The 14,396-nt window shown below is 43.5% G+C and overlaps 1 protein-coding gene across 1 annotated transcript in view; it reads left to right on the top strand.

The window, feature by feature from the left end:
- The window catches only part of rbpjl (recombination signal binding protein for immunoglobulin kappa J region-like), a 22,038-nt gene extending 7,642 nt beyond the window's left edge, over positions 1 to 14,396 (top strand). Inside the window, exons 3-12 of the mRNA XM_041945619.1 lie at positions 2,229 to 2,363; positions 2,478 to 2,548; positions 2,649 to 2,764; positions 3,712 to 3,886; positions 4,987 to 5,124; positions 6,422 to 6,534; positions 8,773 to 8,913; positions 9,026 to 9,181; positions 9,913 to 10,016; positions 14,023 to 14,396. Of these exons, the coding sequence (XP_041801553.1) occupies positions 2,229 to 2,363; positions 2,478 to 2,548; positions 2,649 to 2,764; positions 3,712 to 3,886; positions 4,987 to 5,124; positions 6,422 to 6,534; positions 8,773 to 8,913; positions 9,026 to 9,181; positions 9,913 to 10,016; positions 14,023 to 14,323 (1,450 nt within the window). The 3' untranslated portion in view covers positions 14,324 to 14,396. The remainder of the gene's footprint in view (positions 1 to 2,228; positions 2,364 to 2,477; positions 2,549 to 2,648; positions 2,765 to 3,711; positions 3,887 to 4,986; positions 5,125 to 6,421; positions 6,535 to 8,772; positions 8,914 to 9,025; positions 9,182 to 9,912; positions 10,017 to 14,022) is intronic.

Below are 14,396 nucleotides of genomic sequence, written 5' to 3'. Positions count from 1 at the left end.
GGGTCGTCCTTGTTAAGGCGGGCACCCTGCTGCTTTAGAGAGCAGCTCAGCTCTTCTCTCCATGACACTCACATGACAACAGGATTCAGCCACCCTCGCTGAACATGTAGCTTAAATAAGAGTTTTTTTCTTGGTGTAGGTTTGTGTAGTCATGCAGTCGGGTCAATTGTTTTTACAATGAGAGGACTTCATGGGCCACGGGTCCAGTTTTTCATTAAAAATTATTTAAAGGAGTAGTTTGACTTGACATCTTGATACTTCTCTCCTGTCTTTATGGTAAATATGAAGTTATAGCCAGTTAGCTTAGCTTAGCAACTGGAAACAGCTTGGTTCTGTTCAAAGGCAACAAAATCTCACTAGTTGACATGTTGTATCATCTGTTTCAAAGACCAAAGTGTGAGAGCAAGCTGTGGTTTTACTCGACGTTATGTGCTGGACTGTTTCTCAGCAGATCGAATGTTGAACTGCTCCTTTCAAACAACGACTGAGATATTGAAGATTTTATTGAATAACATTTCTGCACGTGTTTATTCATGTCTTGATCCTGTTTTCCCTGGTTTATGGAGGAGTTTGTCAAGCCTTTCTGCTGCATCTTTTCATCCCTTCTTCCTCTCCTCCTCTCGTGTCAGCAGTCTTCATTATGAGGGGCATTCCAGACTCCAGGCCCCGGGGTAGTAACTCATTACATCGTTACTGCGGAGAGAAAACAGCTAATGTGACAGCTGCTATTGTTAGCAGAGCTACACGGGGCCACTCAGTCCATTAATGCTTCTGTTCCTTCAGTCACTTACATTCTGTTCAACTGAACATTTGAAATCTAATCATACAGATGAGTTTGCAGGCCGTGTTTCTGTTTGAGTCCAATCACCAACAAATTTATGACAATTTCAAATTAATTGCTCAAACTGAAGAATTAATGAATGATTACTGCGAGAGAATACAATATTCAAGCCAGTGGACTCATCCATCATCTTTTATTTGACTGATATTTTGTGTAAGAATTTAAATGCTACTGCACAACTGTCAGTTTTTTAAAACAGCTCGTTTATTTTCCAGCTTCTGGCGCAGCAACCGGTCATTCACGTCTGCTGTAAACTGTCTAGTCAGTATGATGTGAAATGAAGGAACAAAAGTGTCCTTGTCCATTTCACTTTGTATCTTTGGTGTCAGTCGCAGAAAGTCCACAAGTAACAAAAAACTTTCAAGACACAAAAATAAAAAAAAATCTTCCATTGTTTAATGTGTCAGCAGAGCAGTGTCAGCATATCGGAAACTGTCTTTGGCACGTCTTTACTTATGTCTCACTGCTGCTAGGTCCATTATGAAGGTGGATGGAGTGTCTGGAGCTGACATCTGTGTGTTGTCAACCTGTGTGCAGTTTACTCTCATGTGTCATTCAGTGTTTTTCAGTACAGATACGAGCGACAGTGGTAATTTACTATGGAGTTTGTTCACTGTTTGCTAAGCTAGCAATCAAGTGAATGCTCTTCAGTGTGTGCAACAGTAAGTAAACATATCACCATTCAAATGCTCTTCAGTATGTGAACGCATCACTGTTCGAATGGGCTTTAGTAAGTGAACGCATCACCGTTCAAATGTGCTTCAGTAAGTGAACGCATCACCGTTCAAATGTGCTTCAGTAAGTGAACGCATCACCTTTCAAATGTGCTTCAGTAAGTGAACGCATCGCTGTTCTAATGGGTTTCAGTAAGTGAACGCATCACCGTTCAAATGTGCTTCAGTAAGTGAACGCATCACCGTTCAAATGTGCTTCAGTAAGTGAACGCATCACTGTTCTAATGGGTTTCAGTAAGTGAACGCATCACTGTTCTAATGGGCTTCAGTAAGTGAACGCATCACTGTTCTAATGGGCTTCAGTAAGTGAACGCATCGCCGTTCAAATGGGCTTCAGTAAGTGAACGCATCACCGTTCAAATGTGCTTCAGTAAGTGAACGCATCGCTGTTGAAATGGGCTTCAGTAAGTGAACGCATCGCCGTTCAAATGGGCTTCAGTAAGTGAACGCATCGCTGTTGAAATGGGCTTCAGTAAGTGAACGCATCACCGTCAGATGTTCAGCGTTGATTCAAACCGTCTTCAGCTCAGTAGCGCCATGATTTGTCAGCATGCCTCATTATCCAGTTCTGTTAATTCCTCCATGAGACAGACACGCACAAATACAATACATGTTCTGGTTGTTTGTGACTGACAACATTCTTGTCCAATCAGGAGACTGGACATGGGGTTTCAAGGCTGCCAGTTGCTGGGATCAACAAGGGAACCAGGAAGAGAAGCTCACGCCGACCAGAGCGTCACCATCCTGCACGCCAAGGTCGCTCAGAAGTCCTACGGCAACGAGAAAAGGTTTGATGACTTGCGTTGTTTCAATGCGGTCCAGAAAAAAGCTTTTTTTTTTATCTAAAAGTTTCAACACCATGCAGCTCATATTCATGTTTGATTGTGTCCTGTCACTCACAGGTTCTTCTGCCCTCCTCCATGCGTTTACATCAGCGGTCATGGATGGAGAGTCATGCAGGACCATCTGAAAGGTGCAGAAACATAAAAACCATTTTAGAATAAAATTTTCTGCCCCCCATTGTTATGTCTTCTTCTGTTTTCCCTTCATCTCTTCCTGTCTTCTCCTTCCAGAGGCTGGCTATGGAGACTCTGTATATCGATTGTGTGGCTACATGTGTCTGGACAGCTCCAGTCAGTCTCAGGCAGACACATTCAAACTGGTCTTCGATCAGCAGCCAAACTCCAGGGTGAGAGAACTGTGTGTGGGATGAATCTGATCTAACAGCATGTGCTAACCCGTCTGCTGGGTTTGACTCTGTCTGTCCACACAGTCCACGACTGTCAGTCCTTCAGTGACAGAGACACCAGCTCTGTGTCCCCTAATTTCCTCCCTGAACACCAACCTAATCACACCTGAGAGAGCTGGAGAAGGTGAGAATAGAGTTTCACCTTCTGATTCAGGGCCAGTTCATCACGTTTGCTTACGTTACAGTCACAAAGTCGTCTTCCAGCAGATCTCAGTGTTTCTGCCCTGTGGTTCAGTGTGCTGTCTGCTGTATTCACTCAGTCATCAGGTTTATGCTGCTTCCTGAACAAATCTGTACTGGTTGGTGGAAACGGTCTCTCTGAGTGGTCCTGGTCTGGAGCTTTAGTTTAGCTGGAGACTGAACACTTGAGTTGTTCTTTTGTGTGACCAGATCAACGTTGACGGCGATGAAGCTTTGATCCACGCTGGTTAGTGATCTCACAGTCAAAGCACCAGCTGTGGATGAGTGAATGATGGGATCCTGCTGTACACACTCTGTGTGTGTTTGCCCAGACGAGACATTAACCTCTTTATTACAGGCGACTGTTGACCCGACAAACAGTCACGTCTGACAGAAAAGCTTCGCTGCTGTAAACACACTGTGTGTGTTCACTGGCCTCTTCCTTATTTACTGGCTGAGGGAGGCGACAAGAAAAAAACATCTGTCGTCTGTTTTACTGTACAGTCTTTGCAACTTTGTCCTCCAGTTAACTTATGCTTATTTATAAGAATCACAATCCTGCAATTACAAAGAATATGAAGCTTCTCTTCATCTGCACACTCTTCCAGAGTCTCCATCTCCTGACAGTCCACCTGAACGTAGGTTAAATGTCATAAACTGCCTCATCTTTGTACGTTACACTCACTCTCTCTGTCTCTGTCCATCAGATGTTTGCCTGTGCCAAGTCCCTGTTCATCTCTGACCAGGACAAGAGGAAGCACTTCTGCCTGCTGCTGCGACTCTTCCTGGGCAACAGACAGGAAGTGGGTTCGTTCCAGAGCAGGATGATCAAAGTCATCTCCAAACCCTCCCAGAAGAGACAGTCCATGAAGAACGCCGACCGTGAGTTTATAGACGTGTATTGATTGAGTTTTGGTTTTAACAATTCACAAAGATGCTTTTTAACAAGATTAAAACTGATAGAAAACCACTGAAACACAAACAGGCTCACATTAGGCTCGCATTACATTACAAACAGAGATGTTGGGCTCGATAGCATCACATGGTAGACATACAAGCTGCATCTGCACCATATATCACCTTCAAGTTTCCAGAGTTTCCCCAAGTTCACATTTCTCCATGAATGTAGGAAAAAGTCTCCAAACCTCATGAAATCTGATTTCTTTTTCACTGTGTGTGTTAGTTTTGCAAGTTTTTTTTCACCTTGCTGCAGTGACGCACAGGTGTTCTCCGGGGTGTGTCAGTGCACAGTGACATCACTGTTGGGTGTGGCCACAGGTGCAGCAGACTTGAGACTTGAGCAGTGTTGCAAAAATAGGACATGACTACAAACACAAGTAATGTGGAGTCCTGCTGGATTCTAATGTCAAGTGTGTAAAGTTTTGTCAAGTTTTTCTGAAACTTTTCAGTCGTTTTAACAAAAGTTTTGCAAACTTGATTCTCGTGGTGTTCAGTCTCTGTTTTCTTATTCAGTGAACAAACAAACGTTCAATAACTTCTAACATCCTAAAGCCACAGAGACGTCGGCTGATTGACAGCTGAATGTGATGTGTCATGACTTCCTGTACTGTCGGGTCACTGCAGGGCACAGGGTCAGTCTTATTCAGTCATCTAAAACTTTCACACACACACACGCACACACACACACACACACACACTAAAATTAGACGTCACTTTGAGCTGACAGCTGAGATAGCAGATCAGGTATGTCAGATCGCTCAGGTTACTGTGAAGAGTCTGACCCCTTGCGTGTGTGTGTGTGCGTGTGTGTGTGTGCATGTCTCACAGGTCGCAAGTGATGTCTCAACCGTTAAAAAGCACATTCCTGCAGGCAAAAAGTGGACTTAAGTCTGAGTCCCTGCTCTGTGTTGTACAGTGTGTATTTCTGTGTGTGTGTGTGTGCTGAAGTTTCAGTGTAAGTTTGCTGGTCTTCACTGTATCTCTCTGTTTGTGTGTGTGTGTGTGTGTGTGTGTGTTTTCAGTGTGTATCTCGTCATGCTCCAGAGTAGCTTTGTTCAACCGTTTACGCTCGCAGACCGTCAGCACTCGTTACCTCTCGGTGGACAGAGGAGCCTTCATAGCGAGCGCCAGACAGTGGACAGCCTTCACCATCACCATGGGTAAATATGTGTGTGTGTGTGTTCGCTGTATGTTCACAGCTTCGTAGTCACACATTGACTTATGTCGTACTGTAAAGGTCACACTGTGGTCAGTCTGTGCATGAACTGACTCTTTGATTTTAACAGAAGATCAAAAGTGTTTTTACAAACCAGAGATCTCATCTCAGCGTCATTTACAACAGAAGTATCAGCCGGTGGTCTCAATGTACTGACAGGCAGATAACAGATCAAAACAGGCTTCATTTACTCGCATTTTGTTGCAACCATTTAGTCTAAATCTTTTGATATCTGGCGACCTGTGCAGGTGTACCTCACCTCTTGGCTGATGCATGCTGGGATTGACTCCAGCTCCTCGAAACCCTGAAACAAGAGAGGCTGCCGAGGAAATTCATAGATGGCTGGAGTGAGAGAATTTCAGCCATGTTAGGATTTTTTTTTCTGCACGGCTTAAGTTGCTGTCACTCCAGAGCACAGTGAACACGGGAGGTGATGATTCCTTCATGGATCTGAGATCTGTATGACCAGAGGTGTCAGCATCAGTTCAGAGTCTTCATCACAGACACTGAAACAGGGATTATCTCTGGCCTTCGCTGCATCAAACACATCACCTTGCTGTCACTAGGTGGCTTCTCTCACCATCAGGCCACCCTGCATAAATACAGTCACTGTGCGAGCGGTTTCTCAGCAGCGTTTCCCTCGAACGCGTCTGGAAAAGCCTGTCTGAGGATCCGTGAGGTTATTTATTTAACACAGTGGCCGGTGTGCACGGACCTCCCACCACCAAACCTAAACCTCAGTCATTCATCCGTCTGCACCCTCTGCACTCCACTATCACCACACGCACACACACACACACACACACACACACACACACACACACACACACACACACGTACACACGTGTACTTCTATCCTTGTGAGGACGCTCATTGACATAATGCTTTCTCCAGATTCTCTCTCTAGACCGGACCTAAACCTAATTCTGAGCTAACCCTCAAAACCAAGTCTTAACCTTCAAACAGCCCTTTGAAGGTTTGTCCCAAAGTGAGGACGGGCCAGAGTGTCCTCACTTTCCAAAAATGTCCTCACTCTGTACATTAAAAAAGAATGGAGATTTCACTAAGTACAAACACACACACACACACACACCCACACACACACACACAATCTCCATTTGTCTTTATTCATTTGTTGGAAGAAAAGCCATAGCAGTAGTTTGTATTTTATGTGTGTGTGTGTGTGTGTGTGTGTGTGTGTGTGTGTGTGCGTGTGTGTGTGTGTGTGTGTGTGTGTGTAGTGGAGGACCAACGTGCTGACCAAGGAGACTTTGTGCTAAGCGAGGGCTTCATCTGTTACGGCTGTGTGGTCCAGTTAGTGTGCACCGAGTCTGGAGTCGCTCTGCCGCCCATGGTAACACACACACACACACACACACACACATACACTCACAGTGCAGAAATGAGAAGAGAGATTTGGTAAACCGGCAACATGATCTTGAAGCCACAGGGACGCCTCATTGTTAGCACGTTAGCATTTAGCTGCGGTGAAGAACGGCCTCACAGAGCTGCTGGCATGTCTGTAGCCGTTTTCACTTTGTTAACTTGAAAACCACCATCAGGTGAAGGTAGAGGTGTAACAACGTGCACCAGGTGTGTCAGGTGATTGTTTACAGTGAGGCTGATGATGTCACAAACCAACATACTGATGATTTGTCAGACTGAATATAAACATACAGAACATGTAAGCACTTAATATGATAAAATACCTCAGTTTTACAAAAGCTTTCAGGCCAAGAAGATCTTTCAATATGTTGACGGAAAATGTTTTATTAGGAGTTAGAATTTAAAAGGAATGCTTTGATGTATAATTTCAGGTTGTTTGTACATTGCCCAGTGTTGTTCTCACTCTCTGAACTCCTTTGGTCTGAGCAGTGCAGCACTGATGCAGAGCAGGTTGACCTGTCCATCAAAAGTTAATAAAAGTAGTGTTGGCATTGCAGCCTTTCAACCAAAACAAGCCCTCTGACTGTATGTGACCACAGGTGAGCGAAAAAAGGATCACACACACTGCACTGTTGTCTGATTTTCTAATGTTTCAACCACAAAGTTGAGCTATAATCACTGCCCTGATCCTATATGTCTTACAGATGTGTGTGTGTGTGTGTGTGTGTGTGTGTGCAGGTGTTACATAATGCTGTTATTGTTGAGCCCGTCCTCCGCTTTAAGTTATACTTATTCAGACCTGTTAGCAGAATCCTTCACAATCCGCTGAGCAGACCCTTTCTGAGCTGCTGTCATAACACGATGGTGAAGGTATATCTGCACACTGCACCTCTATATGTTTTTGTAGTTGAGGCCTTTTGGGCGCTCGGTTTGTTTGAAGACAGAGACGCTTTTCCTGCCGAGTCGTTCGCGTGACGAGAAGCTCAGTCCCGTTGTTTGGTTGCGGTCGGGGTTCGGGAGCTGAAGAGGTGGAGGTGGACGTACAGACCGGAGGGTTCAGCTGCATCAGCAGCTGTGGAAATATGAGAGTTAAGTGTTGTGATATTCTGTGAGCGGTGCAGTAAACGCTGCGTTTGAATGTGTTAATGCTGAGGCCAGGAGATACCAGAAGTAATTCACTGTGGAGCCTGCAGCGATGTGCGGACCACCTGGTTTTTATACAGAGTGAGCACTTTTTTAAACTCCCATCACCAAGCTGATTACAGATTACTGCTGTGGTGCCTCAGACAGCTGCTGTATGAGCTTTGACTTTCCTTCTGTACATTTATACAGCAAACTAGCTCTGTCGTTTCTGGGATCCTTTGTTATTTTGTCCAGTTTCTTCTGACCCGACCATTGATGTTGAACCACCTCTCTTCTTCTTGATGTGACATGTGTAGCTTTGATGACACAGAGCTGCATGATAACATGTTGAAACATCACTCTGTGCCTGTTTTTCCTTTGAGCGTTTCGCTGGAAGAGGTGAGAAAAACTTGTTTCAACACTCAATTACAGCCATGTTTTCATTGTTTTACAAGTGTAGTTTTGCCCTCCAGAGGCCGAAGAGTAATGTTATATTAAACACAAAGTAAAGAATGTGACGGAAACTGTCAGTTAAACCCACATGAGAATCCACAATGTAATTATGTCTTTTAATGTGAGTTGCAATCAGAAGATGCCGCCTATTGATCTGTGATCAGTTGGTGGCACTTTCCTTATAGAGTTAAAGCAAATTATTTTTCTCCAGAGTTGCAAATGCACAAATAAACGGCACTAAAATAAGATTAAACAGGAGCTTCAGGTGTGCAGGTAGCTGAATGGGTGAGATACATAACATCTGCGATGTCCTCCAGTTTGATTCCTGTCGGGATCCTTTGCTGCTGGTGTTACTTCTCTCCTCTTGTTTATCTTTTTAGAATCAGCTGTCCAATAAAAGTGAAAAATGCCAGAAAATAAAACATAAATGTGTGTTTTAGGAGACATTGAAATGTCTCTCAGTGTGTTGTGCTGCAAGTCCTGTAAGAAATGTGGCAGGTTTGGCCATTTAAATTCAATCCCCTCCATAATCCTGTTGTTATGACGATATCACCTCGATTATTCAGAGGAAATCATGTTTGGAGTTCTGAAAACACTCCTTATTGATTTTGCTTTTCTCAACTGTTTCCAGGTGATCCGGAAGGTGAACAAGCAGCACGCCATCTTAGACGTGGATGAGCCCGTTTCTCAGCTCCACAAGTGCGCCTTCCAGTTCAGAGACGATCCACATGCATACCTGTGTTTGTCCAATGACGCCATCATACAGTACCAGGTGAGACTCCCTCCTTCTGTCCTTTACCTCCTCTCTGTTCCCTCTCTGTCTGCCATGTCCTTCCTCTCCTCTGTCCGCTGTCACATGTCCTCCATCCTTTCCGTCCCTCCAGGCCCCGTCCGGTGTCAGAGACCCCAGCAGAGCGGTGCTGAACGATGGGTCCTGCTGGACCATCATCGGGGTGGAAGCAGTGGAATTCACCTTTAATCAGGGCCTGGGCTGCATTCAGACACCCGTCACTCCTTTTCCTGTTATCACTGCGTTAGAGGTGAGTTAGAGTAGCACACAGGTACCAAGACATACCTGCACACACACACCCTAATATTTCACTAATAAATGTAATAATAGCTCAGTCAGAAGACACTGGCCCAATCAGGAGGTGTAAACTTTTGGAAGATATTAGCATCTAATAATCCTTGATCTGATCGCTTCTCTCTGGTTGGAATAAATATATTCTTTCTGCACATGTAAAATTAAGTGACATGAACGAGTCACTTCCCACAATAAAATATCAGCTTTTATAATTAGTCTATCTGTTATTGTTGGTACGTTGTAGGCTCATAAAACACTTATGAGAGTTAACGTTTTGTCTAAATAACTACAGCTTTGTCGAAAGGCTAAATGCTGAATAGCAAGTTGTCATCTTTTACAAAGTGTTTAATTTGTACATTACTGGGAAGCAAAGAAACATAAACCTACAATATTCTTAAAGGGCATTTTGCATTTTGGATTTGGCTCCTCAGAGAACAGAACGAGCCAAATTCCATTCAAAAATCTCTCACTTTAAGGCTGCCTGTGCCTCATCAGCCGACGCATAACATGACCACCTAAGATCTTTAAGGAATCACAAAGACTGTGAATTGCGCAGTAGATCATCATTATTTTGTCACCTGTGTTTGCCTCATCAAAGTTGCTTTATTATTCCGTGGTAATGGGATGTGATGACGTCATCAGGGTGGCTACAGTAAGAAAAATAATCGCTCATGTGTGGCACTGCAGGTGAATGGCGGAGGACACGTCGCCATGCTGGAGGTCCACGGAGAAAACTTCAGCCCTCATCTCAAAGTCTGGTTTGGAAACAGCGAGGCTGAGACCATGTTCAAGTGAGTTAAAGAGGAGACAAAGGAGGAGAGGAGGAGATGTGTTAAGGCGCACAGACAGTGAGATCAGCGAGGAGATGAAGAGGAGAGAAAACAGCAGATGTTAGTTCACTTAAAGCATTTTTCAGAGCTAACAGAGCTTCCAGGTGAGAAACAGCAGCAAACCTTCTCTAAAGCTCATCAAACATCAGGTAGACCCTGATGTGATTCACCTGGGAACTGATTGTCTGCACTGCTGTTATTTAAGAAACCGACTTCCTCTGAAGAAACTGACCCAGAAACGAAAAGGAGGGCAGAAATATAACCACAGGTCTATTAACACATACATCCAGAATAACCCGCAGACAGGAACAGCTGTCCTTTAACTTTTACTGGCCTGCTGCTTGTCGTCGGCCTCAGAACATTTAACACAACCTTCACATCTTGCTCCATATCTGATACAAATACTAGCATTTGTGAAAACAGGTGAGACGCTGCATGCGTGCGTTATGCATTATATTTGGCTGAGTTCAAAGAGGTTTCCTCGAGCTGACTGTCTTTATAGAGTCGGAGCCCTCACTTCAGTCTGGCTTCTGCTTTTAGGTGGATTTTTTAGCTTTAATGATCAGTTTGGCTTGTCCTATTTTTTCATTTATGACCGCTTCATGCCGTTCGCTCTCACGCTGCTTTACCACAGAGGCACCAGGTGTGGAGCTGAGCAGCGTCAACTTTTAGTCTCGTTTAAGTGAGACTGCTCTGGTCTGCGAGGCTGGCGGCTCCTAATAGTTGGTTTTATGGTACATTAAGTGGCACTTTAACACCAAATGTTATGTGACCGAGCAGGTTTAACCCAAATTCATTCATCTCAGAAACTGAAAGCTGCTATTTTGCAGTTCTTTAAGGAATTTTAAATAAAGCAGGACATTGTGTTGTGTTTTAGGAAAAGATGACTTCAAGTTGGGGTCGGCTTGTCCAATAACTGTGGTGCACAACTCACCTGCATGAATCAGGAAATCTAGCAATATGTGAAAAAACGTTCTAGTCCAGGATGTTGGTGTTGTCTCTGGACACTGCTGAACAACAACAACATATAACACATAACATTACACATTTCATCCAAAAGTCATTAAATAAAACACCAAGAATAGTCTCATCTGATCCGCTCATTCACAATAAAGAAAAAATGCAAGATGCTAAAAAATGCTAAGCTAGTTAGCTTAGCTTAGCAAACTCAAAATGGGGGAAAGAGTTAGCTTGGCTCTGTCCGAATTCATCTTCAAGCACCTTTGAAGCTCACTGACTAGCACGGTATATCTCGCTTGTGTAAATCTTACAAAAACTGAAATGTTAAAAAAAAAGGCTTGTTTTTCTGTTTCCAGTCTTTATGCTAAGCTAAGCTAACAGGCTTCTGGTTGTAGCTTCAAAAACAGCACATTTCCAATCATGTTAAACTATTATTTTTATTATTATTATTATTAAATGCAGTAGGGCTGCCACTGATGATTATTTTCATTATCAGTTAATCTGCCTGGTCCATAAAAGAGATTAGTGAGTCTAAGGTGACATCCTCAAATATTTTGCTTTGAGATATTCAGTTTCTAATATTTTACAACAAAGAACGGCAATACATCCTGCTTGAAAAATTACTTTCACGATTACTTGACTGTTAAAATAGCTGCAGATTAATTTTCAGTCCACTGATTAACCTATAAATCGATTAATTATTTCCACGACTTTATTCAGTTTCAAAGAGTTTTGTTCATTTAGGGGAAATTTTGTTCTGGACAAAAGTCAGTACATCGTTGATGACAGAAAAGTTTAGCAACAAGTTGGATTAAAAATATTCTCGACAGTCATAGGATTCAGTTTACTGAACTTTCCTGTTCTCCTGTATTCATCTGTGTTTTGGAATCCGAGCCGAGGCTGGACCTGAGAAGCATAAAGGGGCTTATGTTACCGTCCAGCATCAGGAGGAGCTCGGCCTGGCTGACAGGGAACAATCCTCTCTCTAACTCCTGTGCAGGAGTCTGTAGGTTATAGACGGGCGCAGCAGAAACTTGACATTCAGGCGTCTCCTCTCAGAATCTCGTATGACGTCAGAATCCACCTCAGACCCCACAGCTGAAGTGCTGAGGCATCGTAAGTCAGGGTCTCTGGCTGAGAGCGGCTCGCCACCGGCGTCTGCAAATACTCCTCCCATCGCCGGCAGCTCGGCCGCGTAGAGGAAAGCCGTATTTATATAACACAGTCATCCACAATGTGCTGTTTGTACGAGAAGCTGCAGCCAATTAGGAACCTGATCCTTCGCTGCCATGTGAGCCAGAGGTGTAGCGCAGGTTTGAATGAAATACCTTATAAGAGGGCATTCAGCGTTTCTGCTGCTCGCCAGTATTTCATATCAACCACAGAATTATGTTTAGTCTATGATATTATCGTGTAATTATCTACTTGTAGAGTTTATTTTTCACCATTTTCACAATTTCACGTTGTTTTGTTGCTCCTTAACTTTGAAAGAATCCATCAAAGTCTCAGAAAAGTCAACAAAAGAGCAGATTATTATCATATAACCAACAAAATCACCTGTTTTCTTTCTCTTTGCATGTTTTATTTCGATATTTAAACACTGTCTCGTCTGTTTTAGTAGTCAGGTTAGTTAACAGTTTAGAAAAATACAATTTAATAGCTGGATTTTTTACATTTAATTACCTCATTACTCCATCTGGAGATTTTTAATTGAACATTTTTTGCTTTCTGGATTGTTCTGCTTTGCCTCTTTGATTATTCTGAATTGAAAGTTGACACGTCATTTGGAGACGCGTTTATGGCCACGTGGTGGATGTGAGCTCAGTCGCCAGAATGAAACGATGGCATCATACATTTCTGCAAACTGTTAAATTTGTGTGTATCACATCAATGTTTCTACAACAGTCAAATCAACACAATCAAAGTGACGTAGTTCAGATTTGTGGTACATGTATGTGAGCTTCAGATCAGGAGGAGGAGAGGATGGGGTTTTATGGTCAGGCTGTATTTCTTTCACAGTAAAAACTTTAGTTACATCATCGCTGAGACTCTTTTCTGAATCACTTTGAACTACAGGCACGACTCAGTAACATCATTAACCTCTCTGTGATGAAGTCTTTCTCACAGGCGTACTCGTATTGACTGACACACAGTTTGCCTTTTTTCATCCTCTCTGCAGATGGATTGAAGCCACAGATCTCCTCTTTTACTGTAAAAAATCAGGAACTGTTTTTTCTTCATTGATTGATGTGCAAAATGCGACACAGCAGCTTTTAGACATCGTGCCATGGTGTCCGTCTGTACCATTCTCATGAATGTGATGGGAAATTTGGCACAAAAGTTCTCTTGGATTCAAGGACAAACTGATCTGATTTTAGTGGTCAAAGGTCAGAGGTCAGTGTGACCTCACGAAACATGTTTTTGACCATAACTGAGGAATTCATTCACTAATTATGAGAAAATTCCACACAAATGTCTCGCAGGATAAAATAATGAAGTGATGGCATCATAATGTTGTGCAGAAACACTTTCCTGTCCATTATTCAGCAGCAGAACTCTGCAACAGACCATTTTTCACAGGTCTGATCCTGAGGTGGTGACTCTAATCTTGGGCGTCCACTTGGAAGCTGAGCTGATTGTAAAGGTCTTCTGAGCTGCAGGTTCAACATGTGTGAAACCTTTACGTTTTACAGTTTGTAACTTCTCTGCAGCAGCATCCATGTTTGAAGCTCTGTAGTCCACAAGCTGATTGGTTGTGCTGATATTCATCTTCAGGTGATTGTTGATACACCATGTGATGAAGCTGATGAAAAATAGTCTCTAAGTGAAGACAGCATGTTTCTACCTGGACATTATTCACTGGAACTTCCATTTAACCAACAAAAGTCTTCACTACATATATTAACTTGACTTTTAGTGCTTGTTTTCATCCACGAGGGGTCGAGGTTATGACGACAGGAAGGTGGCGAACACCTGCTGTCATGAATTTCCTTGTTTTTCTTCTCAGGTCTCCCAAATCTCTGCTCTGCGTCGTTCCTGACGTCTCCGTGTTCACCGATGGTTGGCGCTGTCTGCGGCGCATCATAACTGTCCCTCTTTCCCTCATTCGATTGGACGGCCTGATTTATCGCACGTCCTTCAGTTTCACCTACACCCCCGAGCTCCAGCCGCCTCCATCCGTCCGAGGAGCAGCAGGAGGAGGAAGGAGGGAGGGAGGGATGGACAGAGGCCAGGAGGCCGACATCCTGTTAGAGACCATCCATCAGGAGTTCACCAGAGCCAACTTCCACCTCTTCATGCAGAGTTAGCTCACCTGTCGACCGTGGCGGAGGCCTCAGGTGAATGGAGCAAAGAAACAGATTTTATGCTTTTGGATCAATG

This window comes from Chelmon rostratus, chromosome 2 (genome assembly GCF_017976325.1).
Source record: "Chelmon rostratus isolate fCheRos1 chromosome 2, fCheRos1.pri, whole genome shotgun sequence".
Classification (NCBI taxonomy): Eukaryota; Metazoa; Chordata; class Actinopteri; order Chaetodontiformes; family Chaetodontidae; genus Chelmon; species Chelmon rostratus.
Note: the sequence above shows the minus strand (reverse complement) of the source record. Positions and strands in the feature narration are given on the sequence as shown.